The 23650-nt window shown below is 35.2% G+C and overlaps 1 protein-coding gene across 1 annotated transcript in view; it reads right to left on the bottom strand.

The window, feature by feature from the left end:
- LOC150108539 (protein TRIR) overlaps positions 1–23650 on the bottom strand; it is a 44268-nt gene that overhangs the window by 4488 nt on the left and 16130 nt on the right. The window contains exon 2 of the mRNA XM_090390829.1: positions 4961–5038. Within this exon, the coding sequence (XP_090246955.1) occupies positions 4961–5038 (78 nt within the window). The remainder of the gene's footprint in view (positions 1–4960; positions 5039–23650) is intronic.

The raw sequence follows: 23650 nt of genomic DNA, 5'->3' as shown, positions 1-23650 counted from the left end.
AAAAACAGAGAGCTTGGATTTTTCTTCTAGAATTATAAATTCATGTTCTCACTTTTTGTTTATTATTATAGCAATCACAGTTAATTTTTCTTTATCAACAAGGGTTTCTGTACTGGAATGCTGAAAAAAGCAATTATCAATGGCTATGTTTTAGTTTGATCTTTTTAAAATATAGTTCCTTTGCTCACGCAGTTCAAAGCATTCTTGCATGGCACAGTTATCTTTATCCTGTGTTTATAAGATCTGGCAGGAATGCACATCCAAAAAGAAAAATGTCCAAAAACCTCCTAATTATTCATCAAAGGCAATGTTTGCTTTGTTAGTTTTTCTGGGCAATCTGCTGAGAGGATACCCCTATCTGACACTAGTTCATTCTGACTGCTAAGCTTCTTTCAAGTTTCATTTGCATGAAAATTCAAAGCGGTTGACAAGAAAGTCGACTCTGTGTGGTGTGGCTTAGAACATTCTTGATTCTTTAAAAAAATAATTAATGTCGATTGGATCGTGTTTAGATTTGATCCACATTGCGTAAGGTATCATTTGGCAACACTGTATTTCAGTCTCCTGATTGCAACATATTGCATCAACCAATCATACACAACACCCCCAAGAGCTATTACATGATTGGCTGATGCAATGCAGTTGAGTCCTGCCACCGCTGTTGTAAGATGATGCAATCGTTAGTACAAAGTGAAGTCTCGTAGGGTGAATAAGTGTTTGTGCAACTTCCTGGGCTACGCTTCCATTTACTGTCATAAGTACTACACAACTGATTCCTGCTGCAGCGTAGTAATGCCTCATATTTGTGTTAATAATGCAAATAACATTTACATTTGCAGAAGTGATGTTTGTAAGTCAGTAAAAGGCTATCACTCAGTGAAAAAAGCGTATCAGCTTTATTTCAGATATAAGATTGAGGACAAGGCCTGGGCCCCACACACACATGCTGTGGTATGTGCTAGAAATCTTCCAAAGTGGCTGAAAGGAGGTAAAGTGTCAATGCTATTTGCTGTTCCTATGGTTTGGAGGAAGCTAAGCAATCATGCAAATGATTGCTACTTCTGCATGGTATCACCTGTTTCGGGAAGCATCATGAGGAAAAAGAAGTGGACAATAGCTTACCAGAATATACCATCTGCTCTCTGACCAGTTCTGTATAGCGAAGCACTTACCATACCCAAACTTCCGAAAGAATTTTCCATTGATACAGAGACGAGCTGATGTTAGGTTCTCCTGAGCCTTCGGCATGTAATGATGATCCATATGTCGACCATGATGCATCATCTGTGCCACACTCACAAGAACTGAATGATTTTGTTCATGATCTGGAGCCATCCAAGGCCAAAGCAGAGTTATTACTGGGATCAAGATCTCTGCAATGGAATCTTCTCAAGGAAAATGTCCAAGTGACTTTGTTTCACACTCGTCATGAGCAGTTTGTGCCTTATTCTGAAAGGAAGATGATCTTGCATTCTGCTATGACGTAGATCGCCTGATGAATGCCCTTTGAATCAAACATGACCTGCTCGAATGGTGACTATTCATAGACTTGTCGAAATTGGGTCTCAAGGGCAGTGTTGCTGCATAATGGAAACCAGCTTCCATCCATTCTACATGAAAGAAACCTACGACAATCTAAAACAGCTGTTGGACTGTCTTCAATACAGCTGGCATCTCTTGGTGACTTGAAGGTAGTGTCTGTGTTGATGGATCTGTAGCTGGAATTATATGAAGTACTGCTGTTTTTTGTGTGAATGGGACAACTGAGCAAGGACTTTGCACTATGTAAAGAGAGACTGGCCTGTGAGAAAATTTCTGAAGGTCAGAGAGAAGAATCTGTAACATCCAGCACTGGCAGAAATGCACAAAATCCTGCTACTGCCCCTACACATCAAATGTGGTCTGTAAAAGCCATGGATCAGCTTTCAAGTACCTGGCTGACAAATTCCCTTGACTCAGTGAAGCAAAAATTAAAAGTGGGAGTTTCTGTGGGTCTCAGATCCGAGAGCTCTTTATTGACAAGATGTTTGACAACCTGCTACAGGGTGATGAGGAAAAAAAGAAAGCTGCATTTTGTCTGGTGTCAGCTAACTTCCTCAAAAAATGTCAGGATATAAAATTACAATGAACTGGTTGAGGACTTGTCTCTTTATCACAAACTTGGCTGTAATATGTCCAAAAAAAAACACACTTACTCCACTCCCACTTGGATTTTTTTACCCCTGACAATTTTACACTTCAATGAGGGAGAAATGAAACCAAGGAAAGAAAGTGATCCACTTACGTGTTGGACGCTCTCTAGAGATGATCATAAGCAGCTATACAAGTGACAGGCAAAGCAACCTCAGATGTAGAAGCAGTGACATTTACTAGTATAGGTGATAAGTACATATTACTCTATTATATAAGAAACTACTGAGGATGTCTTACAAACAGTAGCCAATTTTGCATTTTTATGTCATTCATTTTCAGCACCTTGAAATCTATGAGCAATGACTAAATTAATCTGAGGGGCATGACTTTTGTAAAATTTTGTTGTCTGGTGTTATTCAAAGATTAGTCAATGTATGAGCTTGGTTCAGTTTTTCTCAGAATTTTTAAATGGCATTTCAGCTCAAAGCTTATGAGATAAACAAGCAGCAATGTTTAGAAAGAGCTAGTTACCAAGGAAGGAATATGTACAACTGGACTTTTATTGATTCATTTTTAGGTTTAATGACATTAATAACAATACTACAATTAAACAAAAACTAAAATTTATGAAGTCCACTGATATTTCACTAGATTTAAAAAGAATCTTCAAAACACTAATATGGTTGCTATGCACAATGTGTGTGTGTACACACAAACACACACACAGCCTCATACAATTTATTTCTACACTACAGGTATGTAGTAGAAATAAACTGAAGTTGAAAAAAAAGTACAAATTGTTTTTTTTGAGCTTGAATTTATGGCAGCCTTAAAATTAAGGTCTCCCAAATTTTGGGGCTGAAGTAAACTAAAAAACTGGCTTTAAATCTTGTTCTGCATGGTTGGACAGTGGAGCATATTTATAATATCCTCTGGGTACTGTTTCAGAAGTATCCCAGTCATATGAGTTAAATGATTTATGGAATGTGAAATATCCTATCTATTTTGTAGCTGAAGCTGAAAATGAGGAGTAATGACTAGATGGCTCTATAGTGTTAGTTGATGTTTTGACAATTTCATTATTGAGTTAGGTGATGGCACTGCTGTTTTTATACTGAGCCTGTTTTAAAACTGTGAATGCAAGGAACTATTACAAAGACAAATATCATGTCTAGTAAAAGCAAACTGCTGTTTTATTTTTCTATAGTTCAGCATATTCACATGCAGCCAAGGACTAAACGTTTCTAACATGTCTGAATTGTCCAGACATGTTAGAAATGGCCAATGTCAAGCACAGCCAAATGATGGTCTGTGTGAACTTTGGTTTCCAACTATTCTGAAAAGGAATTAGGAATGGGAATGGAAAAAGAATCCCACTTTAGTGTCTATGCTCAGGACATTTCAAAGTAAGATGATGTAAGAGGAAAGATAACAGAACAATAGGTAATAGAAATATGAAAGACTATTTTTTTGAATGAGCTTTCACTTAAATACCTTCCTTAATCTCAACCAATATTGTTGAGATTAAGGAGGTATCTATCCAGTTAATAAGTTTGGAAGACCTTAATTTTATGACCTTCAGCTGAACAGCACACAATGCCTCAAGGTGAGATCCAGAAGGTGTTCACCAGAACTGTGGTTCTTGCAATTTTTTTCCTCCATCAATTGGAATCAATACATAAGCACTATAAGGTACATACAGTGAAAGTGGTCAACAATTTGACCACTTTCACTGTATGTACCTTATAGTGTTTATGTATTTTGAGGGTGCTGGTTTCACAGCAAAATATCACCTGCTTTAATAAATTATAATTATGGTGTTGCTGTTAATACTGCTAAACTTCAAAAAAGACATTTATTAATGCCCTGGAGTTGGTAACAGAAGTTACAAAACTGCTTACAAAAAATGTTCAAAAATTTTGCATCTACAGTGTTCATTAGGTGTCCTGCAAAACATCTTCCTGAAGCATTGTCTCTTAAGTATAATTCTGACAATTCATATGACCTGATGTTATAAAAAATGGAACACTGAAAAACTCTCTAAAATAGTGAAAGTGTAATCTCTCTTCAAAAAATTTTTAACAAACAGAATTCCACAATTGCACATCAATATTTTTTGTGCGTTAACTGAATGCTATTATATGATGTAGAGGTTATGTATAGGAAAAGTTCTACTGAAACTTTCATTGGTCTAGGACAGTGCTTTTCAAGCTGCAGGCATGACCTACCCAATGGTAGGTCATGACCAGCATTTTTTTTTAAAATGAATGCTAACAGAAAATATCAGAGTGTAACTCATAGATTTCACCGCTTGGCACAATCATGCTAAGCAGTGTCGATCTTGTGTATTTCACTCCTAACAGGAGCTCACTTGATGGTATTTTATGACCCTTCTATGATGAGCAGGAATACGTATATACATATGTTTTTATATGCTTTACATAAATCAGTTGATTTCTGCACCCTTTGACGCATTGTTTTTGTTAGAGTTAATATCAAATGTCATTTTATTAGCATTTAAATACAACATAGAAAAAAAATTAGTTAGGTTTTTGTTTTCCCTTTATTATATGTAGTAAAGGCACATTGTTTTAGTGAAACTTTAATTTCATTTAGTATACAACATATGTGTCTGTGTGTGCATTCGTGAACCAGGTCATAGTTCAAAATGGTGTTAGTAACCAGTAGTATCAGAGACTATGGGAATTCATGAGTACAACTAAAATATAGTCACTGCACTACTGAAATTATTTGTTTCTTACACAAATACATGGATGAAACAAAATAAAAAAAACAATAATAATAAATGCATAATATAAACACTTACTTTAACTTCTTCCACTTCAGTCTTCTGCTTCTTGACCAGGCCAGTCTTAAGGATTTTTCCTCTCCGCCTCTTACCCACCTGGAGAGAGAATAAGTACTTGCACCATTAGCAAAAGCCTGGAAATTGCTCCTAGAAAACCACCCTCTTGGGCTGTGCAACATCACTGCGATGATTACATTTTTTTATGTATCACCTGTAATGGTAATAAGTGCTTCAGTAGTACATGGCAATATGGCTAAACCGCAAAACTGCAGGGTGGTTTCTCACCAAGCTTAATCACTGGAATTCGCTAGTTAGTAATCAACACTGATGCAATTTGTGAAATGTGAGGCACTTATGGTGAAGTACATAGGCAGCTTTATATGTGACATAGATTTCCACTATAACATATCATTATCAGACTTGACAAATTATAGTGCAAATGCCAAAATTTAGTACTGCCACTGAAAAATGTGGTCCATGTTGCAGGGGGGGGGGGGGATTTGAATGTATATAATCATTCATAAAAATAAATGGAAAGAAAATTTCTAATATATACATTCACGATTTGTTTTGGTAACTGTAAAAAACTGATAGAAATGAAATATTTCAAAGCCCTAGAGTTTATGTCCAAACTGGTCAATGTGTATTATCTATGTACTGTATATGTGTGTACATATGATTATATATAACGGTTCATATTTCCATATATAAATGGAAGAGGGGAATTACTTATGACATACAATATTACTGAATAGCCATGCCATGTCACAGAAATTTTGCACTTTGATATTTTAAAAACTGATAAGAGAATGATTATTACTCTTTTCCTAGAAAGAAACATAACTGATAGCTTTAGTATAACAAAATACAGCAGGTTAAGGTTTTTAAAACAAATAATTTCAATTGATTATTTCATCTTTATATTAATATGCCATGACTACCTGAAGTTAGTATTGATTTTAATGCTCTGATTAATCTCACAAATCTCATATAAATAATAGGGGATCACATTTTACATGTCAAAGATAAAATATTTATAGGAAAACTTAAAATGTATGATTTTCTGCAGCTGCTCGCATTGAATATTTCTTTCAAACAACTTTCCAAGTATACCATTTCCATTTCATATTCTGGTATGCTGAGTTTTTTTTTTTTTTTAATCTCTATTATTTCTATATATCTGAATAAACAGAACTAATTTGCATGATGCAATGAATATAGCAGTTGCTCTTAGACTTGCAACTAGCATAGTGATTTCACTGTAAGGAAGAACATAATGCTTTTTAAATCACCACCTGACTCTTCTTTAATATTAGTTTATTTAAAATGCATTAATATGCTTTTAGAATCCCACAAAGCTGATGATTTTAATTAATACTGATCAATCAGTATTAATTAAAATGCTGACAGTCAAACTCAGTCACATAATTCTGTTCATGAATAGTGAAGGTTGGAAGCAGTAGTGGAATGCATAAGGGATCAACTATGGAGTTGGGTGAAATCACAAATATATATTCTAAATCCATCTCGGTAAGATACATGCTAATTCAGTTCCTAGGGTTATTGTAGTAAGTGACAAAGATTTAGTGGAAGCTGTATAAACAGTGTTAAAAAAAATTCATCTATCAAAAACTGACAATAACACTTTTCATCAGAGTTAACAACAAACAGCAGATAAACCATGATACAGACAACTGCAAATGCTCATTGCTGCTGTCTTTACAGCAGCAATGAGGCAACATTATGGCTTAGCAAAAGACCTTGATTTCACAGCAGAGATGGTACAGACCATCATTCAGAACTTTTGAGTACCATAAAATGTCTTGCTTATGGGAGAGTAGAAAGAAAAGCATACAGACAATTTATTTATTCATATTTATTATATTTCATGAATGTTATACATTATTTTTTTTTTGTATTTAAAGTTATCATCTGTTATAGGATCATTCAGCTCTCAATCCTGCTTTGCTTATGTCTGCTCACAATCTTGAGCGTATGAAGAAAAATAAAATATGAGTATGTTATGATTATCTATAAAATCCAGGCTAGTTATCAGTCTGTATCTAGAAATGAGATAAAATTTTATCAATTAAAAAAAAAAGAGAATGGTGTCACTGCTGTTCCTACATCATCCATCTAAAAATCAGTTGCTAGTTCATCACTTTATTATAGGTTTATGTCAATCTTTTGAGAGACTACTAGATTGCATGTATCATTATAAAATAAAACATACTTCTATAAAGGTAGATATGTAAACATACCTATATGCAAAAACTATACTATGATTGTGCAACATGCCATTACTTAATTTCTATTACTTATCTTCCAAACTTCTGTATTATCTATTACTGTTTATAACTGCTTTAGGGTATAAACAACACCAGAAGAAAATATGAATGGTTAATTGAGTGAACTTATTTAACTGGATTTCTAACCTGCATTTTCAAAACACAAATTACAACAATGATAGAGCATACAGCACTCAAGTAGAAAGAATTCACACTGCAGCTCATCACATTGGTGAAAAGATGAATAGGTTGCATACCCTGAATATAAAGGACAGGAACAGTTTGCTGTGTATTAGATGCAGGAGGGATTGGAAGGGACCTGCAGTATTTTGTTTATTTTATACTGATTAAAAAAAAGAGCCGTGACATTCGAACAAATAACTCTGACCTTATAAGTGTTTTGAGGATGACATACTGTTGAGATAGGTGGTGGTGGTGTGATTAAACAGAAAAGTATAATGAACCATTTGGTAGTCACATAACTAATCATTCTAGGAAGAATGAAACAGGTTTTTTTTTGTTTTTTCTAGTGAAATATAAAATATATTTTTGGATGTTTAAATGTACTAAGGTATTCGAAGTCATGAGGTTCAAACAACAAGCACAAATTACATAGTATAACCATACTGCTGATTATGGGTACATAATCAGCAGTATGGTTATGCTTTTTCATACCCTGCACTTATGATTGTTTAGGTTCCAGATGTTGCAACTGTTGTAACTTGAAAATTGATGCAACTCAGAGCAATGAATTTTTTTCACGTATCAATGCATGTAGTGCACTGCAATCTCATATACAGACTTAACTGTAATAAATAACACATTTGTAACTAAAATAAACGCTGTAGGCCTTATATTTTGAAAAAAAGGATAAGCATACAAATCACTGGACACTGTTTTGCAAAATAGGTTAAGCCCACCGAATAACTGCCAGACATTGTCTTGCCAAAATACCGTATATACATTTTACTTTTATCATAGTCTTCTTTTTCTTACCAGGACTGGCAGATGTGAAATAGAGATACACAAAATTATTTAGTAAGGAAATCTGAATGAGAGGAAATATCTTCATAAGTAGTAGCATCCATCAAGGGCCACACACTTTTGTGCTGGTGCATTAGGACTTTCTGAAGCATCAATAGGAGTAGGGCTTTGGGGTAGAAGTTGATGATCGAGCAGGACTTTTGGTGGATTTTTAGGGTTGAGCAGGAGTTTCAGTTGGTGTTGTCTTTTTTTGAAATACCTATCTGAAGAGGGTCATGCTAGACTAGATTTCTGAACAGGCATACTGTGTACAATGCCAGAATTAACTTCAGAGCTTCTTTCAAAATCCCTATCATGCTTCTGTAAATAGAGCCATGCCCATTTCAAAATGATAAATAGCTTCAGAAAGAATTTTTGTAGTTAGGCCTTCAGGCTCAGAGATTGATACCGCTTCTGAGATCTCTTCATCTTTCCCATTCTCTTCAAGTGTCAGAAGATCTTCATTGCTTAGAGGCTGAAAGACTCCACAAGTTCAGCTACATCTTCTGGCTCTACTTCCAGTTCCAACTGTCTTGCTATTTCTACAATACTTTTAGTTACCTCAGGGACAGAATTTTCAAAGCCTTCGATATCATCAAGCAACTGTGGGCATAACTTTTTCCCAGGCACCTTACAGTGTTGTTACCTTGACCTCATTCCAAGCATCTTGCACAGTCTTGATGCCATCCAAGATTTTTCCAGAATTTTTTTTTTTTTTTTACAGTTGTTGACCACTTCCTTCTTCTTCTCTGTCAATTGTGATGCACTTGAAGGTTTAAATAATAAAGTTTGAAAGTTTGTTATGACACATTGGTCCATTGGCTGCAGTCGTATTGGGAGTGGGGCAGAAATATCAATCAAACATTAGGGTTCAGATCATCTAACATTCGAGGGCCAGGAGCACTGTCTAGAAGGTAACAGAAAAAACCTTGGTTTTCTTTCTTAAATCTAATAAGAAAGCATGGGAAGTTACCCATGCTTTCTTATTAAATTTCCAAATAACTGGAAGGCAACACTTAGCATAGTTTTTCAGAGTTCTAGGGTTTACTGAATGGTAAATAAGCATAGGCTTTAGCTTAAGGTTACTGAGAGTAATGGCACCTAACAAAAGGGCTAGGATATCCTTAGCTGCTTTAAATTCTGGCATATACTTTTTCTTTTTTGCTGTGAATGCCGTTGATGGCATTTTCTTCCAGAACAAACCAGTCTCATTCACATTAAAAATGTAATCCTTGGAGTGGCCACTGTCTTTAGTAATTATGGCTAGGTCGCATGGGAGGCTTTCTGCAGTAATAGTATCTGCAGCTGCTGCCTCACCTTGAACTTTAATGTTGTATAGGTGAGACAGCAACTGCAGATACTGTTACTGCAGAAAACCTCCTGTGCGACCTAGCCATAATTAGACTGTCTTTTAAACCTATCCAACCATCCTCTACTCCAAATTTAGCTTCCTTAAATGTCTCACCTTTCTAATCCATACTATTAAAAGTCTCTCCAAATCTGCAATTAGGCTATCTCATTGTTTGTTTTTTTTTTTTTGTTTTTTTTTAAATCAGAGTAGTGTTCACTGGAGTTGTATTTTTCACTTTGTCCAGAATTATCTTTTTGTTTATAATGACAGTAGTGCATGCTAAGTTTAGTCTAGCCTACAGCCTATTTCACTGTTTAAAACACTATCCTTAAACACTAAGTTTAATAATTTTGATCTTCATATTTAAAGTAATAGTCTTGCAACTTTTCTTTTCGCCTTTGTCTGTCATCATTATGTTATTTTATACTTTAATCACAATAAAAATAACAAAATAAAAAGTGGTGAAAGCCGATGTGAGCGGTAGTTAAGGTGTAATAATTATGAAGCAAGTACCTCAAATTCGAAGCATGGTGGCAATTGAAAAGCATCATAAGTCAGGATATGCCTGTAATTGTGTTGACTGCTTGGTTTTCTAGAAATCCCATACTGAAATTGGCTTGGGAGGGGGGGGGGGCAATGCTGTCCCATCTACCTGTTTGAAAAATAACTGGATTGTATCATGAATTGAATAATTCAAATATATTGGGTGGTGGTGGAGGGGGAATAAGGAGATGTGGCTTAGGGTCAAGGGTCTGTCAGTAGTACACTGATAAATAATGAAGTAATATATCAATTTTTTTACTAAGATTTTAAAGTAAATAGAATTTTTTAATAAGAGAGAGAGAGAGTTGCCTGTGGAAAGTTATTTTGTTAATTGCCTGGCACATTTGTAGATGGAGTTGTCTGCATTATCAACTGCCTGGATAAAGGAGGATACTGAATTTGTGAATTTTTGGGAACTTATATATCTGAAGAGGTTTGATACAAGGTTTTAGTTCTCTGGTAATTGACCAGAAAATTAAAACGAGTGGTTAGCATATCCACTCTTGACCAACAGGCTTTAAATACTGCTTTGGATGTTTATGATTGTCTTTGGGTGGGAGATGAATTTCATCACTGGTGTGAAGTAACTGTCTCATTTACTGGGAGGTCTGAAGTGGCATGAAAAAGTTCTATATTTGGTCTCTGGGGCAGGATTTCCAGATTATATAATAAATAAATATATAGATAGATAGAGAGAGAGAGAGAAAGCTTTATAGAAAACATCCTTAGCTCACTCATAGTACTAATGTACTATAGGTTTACAACCTTTCATAGGTGAGAATCACATAAATTCTTTATATTAGCCAATATGCAAGTATTTTTTTAAATAATTTTTTTTTTTCCCTTTTGAGATTTAGTAGGATCCTGATCTATAATCTGGCATATCATCATAATCAAAAAACTGATATGTACCCTCAAAGGGTATACAGGATAATTATGATAGTACTACATGTGAAAGTTACACCATTACTAACTTCTGCTGATCAACGATTTTTCTCCAAATTAATCTGTCAAGACTCCAATATTATCAGATCTTAAGGTGTGACACCTTTTGACTACTTTGTATATGGTAATATGACTTCTGCATTATTTCAACCTTCGTATCACTTCTGGGTCTGGTTCCAACTGATAAGACCTCAATAAAGGTCAAAACAAGTCTGGATAGTGATCCTTTCTCATAATGCATAGCATTACACTTATCCGTAAGGATATGTGTTTTGCATTATGGGATACTAAGAGAATTGATGTGAAATCATTAGCCTCTATATACAAGTATCCCAGTTGTGAAGTTACTTCACATGCAAACTTAGCTTGCTTACATTTGGATAAAAATGAAATCAGGAATATAATTTCTTGGCACCTGCAATTTATATCAGATCTTATATTTGCCTTTTTAAGCACTTTTTATTGTATCAATTCATCTAGATATTGGTCTTCTTCTGGGTCTTTTTCCTGCCAACCTGACAAATAACACTTGTTTTGCTAATCTTTCCTCTCCCATTCTGTTTAAGTGACCATATTGCCTTAGATTAGCTCTACTAACACATTCCTCAATGCTAACAATGGCAAGTTATTTCCTAATATCCTCATTTTTAATGTGATATTGCCATTGATGACATACATTCATTCCACTAATCTTTCACAGCACTATCATATCAGAGGTCTCTAGTCTTTGATCAAGTGTTTTATTTCTAACCCAGCTCTTGGATCCATAAGTTAAAATTGGTTTGAACACTGTATTGTATACAGCTGATTTAGTGTTATGACTAATTTCTTTCTAATTCCGTATAAATTTATTCAGCTGATTTCCTACCATACCAGCTTTACTAATTCTGTTGTTCTATTTCCATATTTAATTTACCATCTTCACTAAAAACTGTGCCTAAATAGCTGAAATGTTTTACTTGTTCTATAGGTTCATCATTCAGGATACAGTTGATGTTTTCAATGTTTCTGCCTATTTTTATTGTCTTTGTTTTTTTATTGCTGATTTTCATACCAAATTTATTAGAACAGCTATTCAACTTAGTCAGAGAATCTTACAGATTTGTACCAGATTTATTCAGAAGTATAACATCATCTGCAAAAAGTAAACAGTTAAGATTAACACTACCCATCTTAATATCAGATTTCATATCACTTTCCTTCACCATGTGATCCATATAGATAATGAATAACAGTAGAGATAATGTGCACCCTTGTCGCACACCTGATTTTACTTCTCAAACCATCTTTCTGTACTTTCTTCAATTCTACAGTAGTAGGTATTGCTTGATATAATGTCCCATTTACACCATATAACTGTAGCACTTTGAAGAGTTATTCCTCTTGGCACCTTGTCATATGTCTTTTCCAGAATCTGGTAGAGGAAGAATCTTTAGAAGAGTGTTTCCTTTTTCTATTATACTTCACTGATCCATAATAATGAAATCTAGCAAAATAGTACTAAGTTCAGTAAACAAATTATTTTCTTTTGGTGTTGTTTATACAGCAATCACTGTTCTGGATAATTACTGAACATCAAACCCTATCTTATGTTAGATCTCTCATTTAATGAATTCTTACCTTTGAACTCCAAATACAACAATCTATCTATACTTTGTGTCTTTCTTTGAGGTATCTTTCCTGCCATTTTTCCTCTAATCACCTGCTTTACTCTCATTATTCATTCTATTTAAGTGGTAATACCATCTTATATTAGCTATGCTTAAATATTTTTTATTATTATTATTAGTGGAAAATTTGTGGTTCTTCTGTAATAATAATTGTCAACTCTCACTACAGCAAATACCATTACAACAAACTTTTTGAAAGTTCCAACCACCAACCAAAGTCTTATTGGCATAATGCTATTCTCATAAAAATTCACTATAGAAACTATCTACTATAATAAACTACTTCTGTGGTCCTAAAAGTCTGCCACAGTGAGTGTTGACTGGAGTGAAGAGACTCATTGCAGGTGGCCTATGCTAGCCATCATTCACAATACATATCCAACAACTATCATATTTCTCCTCAAATATTCATTCATTTGACAAAATACGTATGACTACTTCTGGCAACCTCTTCACCACCCTCCTAACTAAAAATCTTAGTTCTTATTCTTTTGTTAACCATATTCATTCTGAGCAATATCTCATCTCTGATCCAAATGCCAATACTGGTATTCTGGATACTCGCATATGCTATCAACAACTGAACTAATCCCCCTTCTTCTCTCCTATCCTGTCATGTAGTGGAAATTTTCTTCAGCATATACTTCTATAAATTTTGAAACCCATAAATCCTCAACCTAGATCCATAGGAAGCACTTCACTATCCACCATTTTGGTCATGCACCTTCAAATATTAATCATGTTAAGTCCTTTTCTAATATCTTCATTTATAATATGGTTCTCATTTGCCATCTGTTAATTTCCTTAATTTTCCTCAGAAGAATTCTCATATCGTTGGAAGTTTATTTTGCACTTGGTTAGACTATAATAAATTTAGTTTAATCCTTTATCCAAGTGTAAGCAAACAAAGTTTGCACCTGAAAATATCTTCATGACCGAGGTAAGGTGGTACATCCCTTGGCAACTCGTAGCAAAGGTGGACCAAGTTCTCATCACTCCTTGTCTCAGTATTACCTGAGTCCTGAAGATATTTTCAGGTGCAAACTTTGTTTGCTTACACTTGGATAAAGGATTACACTAAATTTATTATAGTCTAATCAAGTGCAAAATAAACTTCCAACATCTTTCTCTAAATCTAGAGTAGAGTCTTCTTCTTCTTCTGTAGCTTCTCCTACTACTTAAATGCGGTCACTGTTGATGATGAGTCTCCTCCACATCCTCCTGTCTTGGGCTGCCACCACATCCAAGTTCTTCATCCTCAAGTCCTCTTCTACCAGCTCTCTCCATCTCTTCTTTGGACTTTCACGAACAGGTCCCACAGCAGGTCAATTCCCTCTTCCCCAGTACCTTCCATGCCTCCACTGGAATCCTGTCAGGGCCCACTGATTTTCCATTCCTCATCCTCTTCATGGCCTCTGTCACTTCCACTCTACTGATGTTCTGCACCATCCCCTCAGAAGGCTGCCCATCTTTTCTCTGTGAGTCCTTTAAAGTAGAGTAGAGTAATTTAATAATAAGATGGTACACCAGTTGGCAACTCGTATAGGTAAATATGACCTCTCCATTGCTTTTGCCTTAGTATCACCACTCTGGGTGTCTGCCTCCCACTGATGAGACCTCAATAAAGGTCGAAACCGGTCTTGGTAGTGGCCCTTCCCTTAATGCATGGCAGTATACATGTCTGCAAGGAGATGTGCTTTGCATTGTAGGAGATACTGAGAAAAGGAGTGGTGAGAGCTTGGTCCACCTTTGCTATGAGTTGCCAAAGGATGTACCACCTTACCTGAGTCCTGAAGATATTTTCAGGCACAAACTTTGTTTGCTTACACTTGGATAAAGGATTAAACTAAATTTATTTTAATTCTCATATTAGAATTTTTGAAAAGAGAGAGAGCTGTATATGTTCAGATTTCTGTGAAAAAATGTGGTCTTCGGTCTTAAGCTTAAATTTTAAAGTTGCGTGTGGCAATAGTGATATTTTATTATTTAAATATTGTGTATGATAGCTGTGATTGAAAGGCAGTGTTCGCTGTAGTTAAAGTTCTATAATTGTGTTTATTGTGTATAGCTTTGAGTGTGATTAAAATGGTGGTGAAACGTAGATCCACACAAAACATGAATGCAAGTGCATTCGATTTTTCAAAAATGGTGAGGGGCTGTGAATGCAATATATATATACTTGGGAAGAAATTGAAGATGTTTATGTGGAAAGGATTAATAGGAGAGATGAGAGAATCTGGGTGTGGAAGAAGCGTAGCATGCTTGCAGATTATGAGATATCGTTGAATGTGAGCAGTAGCAAGCAAAAGATCATAGATGTAGCTATGGGAGTAAACAGAGTTCAAGGTACAGTTGAGTGCTTGAATGGTAACAGTGGGTGAAAGTTGTGGTGGGTTAGTGACATTGAGTGGTAAGGCAGCATGTGTAGATGACGGAGAGTTAACAGCGGTAAGAGAGAGCACATAGCTGGCAGCAAGTTACTGGTGGTGAGTAGTAAGACAGTGGACATGCATGGTAGTGAAAATTGCAAATGGCATAGTAGCAAGGTGCACAAGGTTTGTTTTTTGGGTGGCAGAATGAGCAGCATGACTGAAGCATTGGATAAGAAGAGTATGTGAGCAAAAGAGTTGGTTGCAGTATTTGGTACAAGTGATCTGACTGGTAACAAGGAGAATGTAAAGATAACAGTGTGGCAAGTAAGGTAGCTAGCATGTTGTCCAGATATGATAATGAAAAGTTGAGAAGGTGACCGAAGATTATGAATGGTATGAGATGAATCTAAGGGGGCGGATAGACCTGGGCTATATTTAAATGGATTTGGTGTGCATCAGTTGGAGAAAATGTTCCTGCAAGAGAAAATAATGACTGAAGTGAATGTAAAACCTGAGTAGCACGAGTGAAGAGAATGAGAGAGAGAAGGAACACACACATGGTAGACAGGGAAACTGCATGAGAAGTGTAGATGGTGGTTTCAAGAGTAGCTGTGTGAATGTGCAAAAAAAGGATTAAGAGAGTCAAGGATGTGGGAGATTACATTTAGGTCTGGGGAGAGGTGTAATATCAGTGATGATAGAAAGAATGGCCTTGGGGGGGGGGGGGGTATGAAAGAGTCATATCTGAGAAGCAGGGTTAGTGTGACTTGTTATAAACAGAAATGAGTGAGTGTGTATGTTTACAAATGCTGGAAGTATTCAAAACAAGGGGAATAAAATTAATTGTAGCATTGATAGAGTTCATTTGCCCAAAAATTGTTGGAATAAGTGAGACATCGTTGAATAAGGATGACATTCTGACAGGAATAGAGATATGAAGTCTTTCATGAGATCAGCAAGGTAAAAATGGAGGAGTGCTATTGAAGACGGCAGAGTTGTGCTCATCTAGAGCAAAAATACAGGAGGCAACTAGTGACAGTGGTTATGAAGCAGCATGGTGTGAAGTGGAAGTGGACAGGGTAAAATGTTTAATAGGTTGTTGTTATAGACCTGGTAATGTGGAAGGCAGTGAAAAGGAAATGTTTAGGCAAATTAGTCTGGCTAATAAGAAAAAGGTGATCGTTATGGGTGATTTCAATTATGGTAATATAGACTGGAATGAAGACAGTGTTGGAACCAAAGAGAATGAATTTGAGTTTTTAAGAGGCAACTATCTTAAGCAGTATGTAACAGAGGCTACACATAGATTGAGGATCTTAGATTTCATTATCTCATCAGAAGATATTATTGTAAATGAAGTGTCATATATCTTTCTCTAGTTGGTGAAAGTGACCATGAGGCCATCTCTGGAAAGTGTATAAGGAGGGTGTGAGCAAGAGAGGAGGAATAGATTTTTTGCATGGAGAGTGATGAATGATTGGAATGAATTGCATGAAAGTGTCGTGCATGCAGAGACAGTAAATTCATTTAAGTCAAGGTATGATGAGCTATAAGTGTGAAAGTGGGCCATCCCATGATGTGTCTCTTGACTCCATGGAGGTCTGATGATGATAATAATATCTGTGGTCTTCAGTCTGCCATCAATTTCTCCCTTGCCCCACAATTCAACTCTCAGATCCCATGTTAGGATTGGTTTGAATATTGTCTATATAGACATTTTTCTCATTCCATACACTGTATATGTTTATCCAGCTGGCTTCCTACCATGGCCTTGTCCATAGCTGTTAGCATATTTGCCAAACTGTACCTAACCAATTAAAATGTGTTACATGTTCTATAAGTTCATTACCAAAAAGGCAGTTAATGTTTTCTATTTTCCTGCCATTTTCAGAGTTGTGGCTGTTTAGACCAACTCTGCCACAGCAATTATTTAAATGGGTAAAGATTCTAGAAAGACTTGTAACTGTTGTGTTTAAAAGGATATCATCTACCAATGTTGACATTGGATTTAATATCATCATATTTTATAACATGATCCATACAGAATATAAATGACAGTAGAGATAGTGTATAGCTGTGTTATATCTGATTTGCAGCTTAATTGAAAGGCTCTCATTACATTATTACTACTATTAGGGGCCACTGAGTCCTTACTCAGTTGTATTTAAATAATTTCCCATTAATACCTTATCAATAGGCCTTTTTTTTAATGTCGAGAGAGAGACTTAATTGTGGAAGTAAACAATTTTTCTGTAATTCCTCAACTACAGTAGTACACAAATTAAACCGAACAAGCCGAATTTTCATCAAGTTTTTGGTTTAGTTCACTATTTTGGTTGAGTACTGCATGTTTAAACTGTCTCTACAATGTTTATTAATAGCGTTGTGTATTTGTAATGTAAACAAGCTGACATTTGTAGTGTTTCATTCATTTTGTGTAAATATAAAATGAATACATTTCCAAGAAAAAATATGTACTCTTTCTCAGAACACATCCATGACTCGAAGACAAATTGCTAGTGAGTGTGGTTTGTTTAGATATGGTTAATGAGATTTTAAAGAGGTTTAGGGAGACAGGTACTTTTTCTCCTGATAGAACAGGAAAGCATGGGAAAAAAGGAAAAAACACTTACTCAAGATCATTTAGTAGTTAGGAAAAGCAAAATGGAATCCAAGATTGTTGTTTATGTAGACTTAGAGACTTGGCAGCTACTGGAATTAATGTTTCTGACATGACAGTCCACCAAAAATTGTTGGAAGCAGGGAGGAAAAAAGAAACAACTGTTGACGAAGGCTATGCAGAAAAAGAGGCTCCAGGTGGGCAAAAGTGTACAAAGATTATACACTTTTGCCCACCTGGAGTGAAAGATGGTCATATTCTCAGATGAGAGCCATTTCTTTATCCAAGGAGAGAGAGACTTAATTGTGGAAGTAAAGAATTTTTCTGTAATGCCTGAACTATTTAATATATACTTAATCCTCTTCACTCCACCTGGGAGGATCTTCCACCACCATTTTCCACTGGACTCTATTTTTTGCTTCTGCTTTTATTTGGTTTCAGTTTTTATTAATATTTGTTATTTCTTTCAGTATTGTTCTTTTCTATGTTTCTCTTGGCCTTCCTCGTCTTCTTTTACCATGTGGGTTATCTAGAGCCTATTTTACTATTATTTTCTTTCTGTAGACGTAGAGACTTGGCAGCTACTGGAATTAATGTTTCTGACATGACAGTCCATCAAAGATTGTTGGGAGCAGGGAGGAAAAAAGAAACAACTGTTGACGAAGGCTATGCAGAAAAAGAGGCTCCAGGTGGGCAAAAGTGTACAAAGATTATACACTTTTGCCCACCTGGACACATGCCCCAACCATCTCCATTTCCTTTCACGTATCTGTTGCAACATGGGTTTCTGGTTTGTTCTTGGCCATAGTTCTTCGTTTGATATTTGTTTTGGCCAATATATTCCCAGTATCATTCTTAAACACTTGTTCAGGAAGACCTGGACATTTTTAACTACCTTTTTGTTTAACATCCACGTTTCTGATCCATACATTAGTATTGCCTTTCCATTTGAGTTAAATATTCTCATTTTAGTTTTTATAGACAAATTCTTGTTTTTCCAAATATTTCTAAGTTGGTTGAAAGTTGAATAAGCCAGCTGTTTCCTTCTATTTATATTTTCAGTAGTTATTATTATTATTATTTTGACACCTCCAGGGAGTCCAAAGACTCATCGAGGGAGAGTGTGCCGACAGCATCGAACGATTGGCCCCCCCTTCCAACTACTAACCGCGCTCAAACTTACTTAACTGAGCCATTAGTAGCAGAGGCTTTACCAATCGACCAACCTTCGCCGGCTAGTTCCTCCTTTTATCGATACTATTGAACCAAGGTAATTGTTCCACTTCTTTAAGCGGTATTTCTTCTATTGTTATTTGTTTATTTTGCTTTGCATTTATTTTCATCAATATTGTTTTATTTTTATTTAATCCTAAGACCAACTTTTTTGGCTGTTTCTACAAGTGTTGTTGTTTTTTTGTTCTATATGTTGGTGCTTCTGTGAAAGTAAGCAGATATCATCTGCAAAATCTAGGTCGTGGAGTTAGTTTTAAAGTAAACATTGTAATCCTGTATTTCCATGAGATACTTTTCTCATCACCCAGTCTATGACAATTAAAAACATAGTAGGAGAGAATATACAACCTTGCCTTACTCCTTTGTTTTAAATGGTTCTGAGAGGGTATTTCCATGTATTACTTTAATTTCAAAATCTTCATACATATTTTTAATTATTCTTATTATTTTTTCTGGGAGTCCATAATTTCTAAGTAATTTCCATAGAGAAGATCTGTTTATACTGTCAAAAGCTTGTTCAAAATCGATAAAATTTAAATATAAGCTTGTCTGCCATTCCAATGATTGTTCAATGTAATTCGTAAAGCAGAAACGTGGTCGGTGCATGATCTATTGGCTCTAAATCCTGCCTGTTCTGGTCTTGGTTGTTTTTCTACTTCTATTTTGATTCTTTCTAGTATTATCCTTGCTATTATTTTACTTAATAACACTCAGCAATGTTATACCTCTCCGATTTTTGCATTCAGATAGGTTCCCTTTTTTGGGTAATTTAACCAGTAATCCAGTATTCCATTCCTTAGGCCACTCTTCTTTCTGCCATATCTCATTTATTAAGGGATATAATATCTCTGCTATAAGTTTTGGATTTGCTTTTAGTATATCGCCTGGTATGTTGTCTGCTCCCGGTGCTTTACCTGTTTTGATCTGAGTTATTGCTTTTGTAATTTCTATTTTTATTATTTCATTCAAATTTATATCTAATGATGCATTTTGTTCATTTAATTCTAGGCTCTGGTCACCATCAGTCATTTCTTGAGAATTCCCATCTATTTATCTGTTCTTTTTCATTTAATAATAGTTTTCCTTCTTTATTGTATATAGGAACTATCCATTTGTTTCTTTTACCACTTAATTTCCTTGTAATATCATACATCTTTCTAGTATCATTTATATATGCAGCATCCTCTGCCTCTTGTGCTAGATTCTCTATGTATTTTCTTTTATCATTTCTTGCACTTCTTTTCATTTCTTTGTTAATTGTTCTGTATCTTTCTGCTTGTTCAACATTTTCACCAATCTGTAACAGTTTCTCTTTTATTCTATCTCTCTCCTCTATTTTTAATTTGTTGTTTTCTGATATCCATTCCTTGTCTGAATAAGTTCGAAATCCCAGTATCTTTTCTGATGTGCTTATTAGCATGTCTTTAATCTTAGTCCATTTTCCCTCTATGTTATCTCCTCTTTTTTCGAGTTTATCCCATTTATCCTGTAGAGTTGTTATAAATTTATTTATAATCTCTTTGTTTTTGAGTTTTTCAATTCTAAACCTCTTGCTGTTGTGCACTGTTTGTTTATTTTTGAATATTTTTACTTTCATGGTAGATGTTAGGAGAATATGCCTCGGCTCCTCTTTTAACTCTGACATCCAGTGTATTTTTTTTTGTTGGAAGAGACTCCCTCCTAATACAAGCTGGTTGAACATACAAAAGTCTATAAGTAACTCTCCATTTTCATTTATTTCTCCTTCTGCATTCCTTCCCATAACAGTTTCTTTATTAGTATTATCATTTCCAACCTTAGCATTAAAGTCTCCAATTGTAAGTTGCATATCTTTTTTATTTGTTGTTTCTATACTTCTCTGTAGCATATTATAAAAATTACAGTTTTCTTCCTGGATCACATCATTTGTTGGTGCATATATAGCAGTTATTGTGATGTTCTGCTTGCCGGCTTTAAATCTAGCATTTAGTATTCTTTCAGATATTGGGTTCCACTCCATTAGTGCACCATGAGCTTTCTTTGTCATCATTAATGCAACTCCCTTTGTGTGGTCATTCGTATTTTGGTTCCAGGAGTAGATTAAGTAATGACCAGAGTTTAATTTGATTTTTCCAGTTCCTATCCATCTCGTTTCGCTTAATCCCATTATTTCTAGTCTGTATTTTTCTAGAACTCTCGAGACTTGGTATGTCTTCCCAGTTTCAAACATGGTTCTAACATTCCAACATCCCAGTCTAAGCTTGTCTTTTGGTAAGGTGTCTGTCACTTTCTTCCACACCTCTGCTTCCCCAGAAGGACTTTAACAGAGGTGCCTCGTGTTCGTGTTCTATTTTCTTCATCCGATATCACATTTTGGAAGGTTTCAGCTTGCATAGCAAAGATTTTTTTCTGAGACTGGGTTGCTAACCCTGCGCTCAACCCTCCCCATTTATCCGGGCTTGGGACCGGCATGTCAAGTTTACACTAAGCATGGCTGGGTTTTCCTCAACTGCAGTAGCACACAAATTAATCCGAACAAGCTGAATTTCCATCAGCTCTATGTTCACAAATCAGCAGCTGAGAAGACATCCCACCTACCTTCAACAAGCTCCTAAATGCCCAGCTAAAAATATGTTCTGGGGCTGTTGATGGTATGATGAAAAGTTACACCAATACATAAAAATATTGGAGAAAAGAGTGGTCCCACAGATCCAGAAAGAAAAAAAACTCATCTTCCAACAGGATCTTGCTCCATGCACACTTCAAAAAAAATGAAAAGAGTTCCTCAAAAATCACAACACTCAATTGTTTCAGTGGCCAGGTTCTCCTGACATGAGTCCAGTAGAAAATTTGTGGGTCATAAAAGAGACTTGGAAAATTAAATTGTGATACAAAGAATAACTTAATACAATCCATTATAAAAGTATGGATTCAAGAAGCAGAAATAAGAAAAACATGTTCTACATTGGTAGAGTCCATGCCTAAGCAAATTAATGAACTTATTAGGAACAAAGGAGCACATACAGATTATTAGGTAAAGTTGGAGTTTAATTTTGTACTTATTTTCTTGTTTTCTTCTTTCTTTCTTACTATCCTCTTCTACCTTTTGCAGTTGAGGTTTTTTATTCTTACAACCCCAACCGTCTCGAAGATAAGGTGGTTGGCCATGTGCCTCACTTATTTTCTTGTGAAATTAAAATTTTTCTTTAAAATGTGAGTGTTTGGATTAATTTGTTCACTACTGTATTTATTTAAAGTCACAATATGATTGTGAAAAATCCCTGAAAACAGTTTTAATAGAGGACTGAAATCCACTAGATTATCTTTACCACACTTGAGAATGGAGAGATCAATATTTAAGACACTGGTTATGGAAGATCTTGATGAATCATTTGAGTACCACAAGGCTTTTCAAATAAAGAAGAGGAATGGAAGATCTATGGATAAGATATGAAGTCAGAGAGAAAAGGGTCACTGGCATACAATAAGATAGGTGAGAGCACATAACCATGACTACAGCACTGATAAAGAAATTTGCTGAAAGTCATCCAGCATGACATGCAATGAATGACCATAGAGGAAGCTGGTAGCTAATCACAAAAGGCAGGAGATGGTAGCTTGTTGAGAAGGCCTTGATAACAAACATGATTGAATGCCTCAAGAGCAACCATGAGTCGTGATTTCCACAGCTTGCATCTAAAGGTGAGCAGGATTAATGAGAAAATCTGCTATAAAATGGGAATAGCAGAATCTGAATTGTCATTCCTATTCTATAGGAATGACAATTCCTATAGAATAGGAATGTGCACTCCCATGATGAATCCTTGGAGGTATTGCATAGTAATAGTATTTGATTTCATTTTCCTGGTTTGCAACAGCATTCTTGAAAGTAATAGAGAAGGTCAACAACTAGCTTCTTCACTACCTTTCTAGAATGCTGTTGCAAACCAGGAAAATGAAATCAAATACTATTACTATGCAATACCTCCAAGGATTCATCATGGGAGTGCACACTACTCTCCCAACTATACGATGACACTACTACCATCAACACACAATGGCATCTACAATCCAACAGTATATTTTATCTGTAAATTGCATGTGTTTGTTCTGATGGCCAATTTGCCTGTATGTGGGATAAAATACAAGGAGAAAAAAAATATTTCCACGAGATTTCCATGAGTTCGATTAATTCATCTTCAAATGAAAAAGCCCATATAAAGATTCCTCTGATCACAATAAGAATCAAGCTCAGTTCTTTTTCACTCAAAGGGCACATTGTTCCATCATTCTTCTAATTGCACTACAGAGGTACTATTTCACCTGCAGAATAGATTTCAAAATTAACTGATGAACTTATGATGGATAGCAAACTGCATAGCTATTTTATAATTTTCTTTAGAAATGCTTTCTTTCATAATTACATAAAACATTTAAAAATGCCACCTGGGAAAGAAAAAAAAAAACTTACATCTCAGGTTTTGTTAAGTTATTTATTAAATGTTTCTTAACAATGCATGCTTTTTCAATTAATATGCAATATCTTGAAATAATTATAATATGCACATTACCATGCTGTAATGAAGCAATGTACTGAATAGCATAAAATTCTGAACCTTTTTCTAATTTACAAAAATTTATAAAATAAAATGATAAATATAAATAAATAAAGCTATACATGCAC

This window comes from Typopeltis vanoorti, chromosome 3 (assembly GCF_054136105.1).
Source record: "Typopeltis vanoorti isolate ZY-2024b chromosome 3, IOZ_Tvanoo_1.0, whole genome shotgun sequence".
In the NCBI taxonomy this organism is placed as follows: Eukaryota; Metazoa; Arthropoda; class Arachnida; order Uropygi; family Thelyphonidae; genus Typopeltis; species Typopeltis vanoorti.
This window is presented reverse-complemented; position numbering and strand designations above follow the sequence as displayed.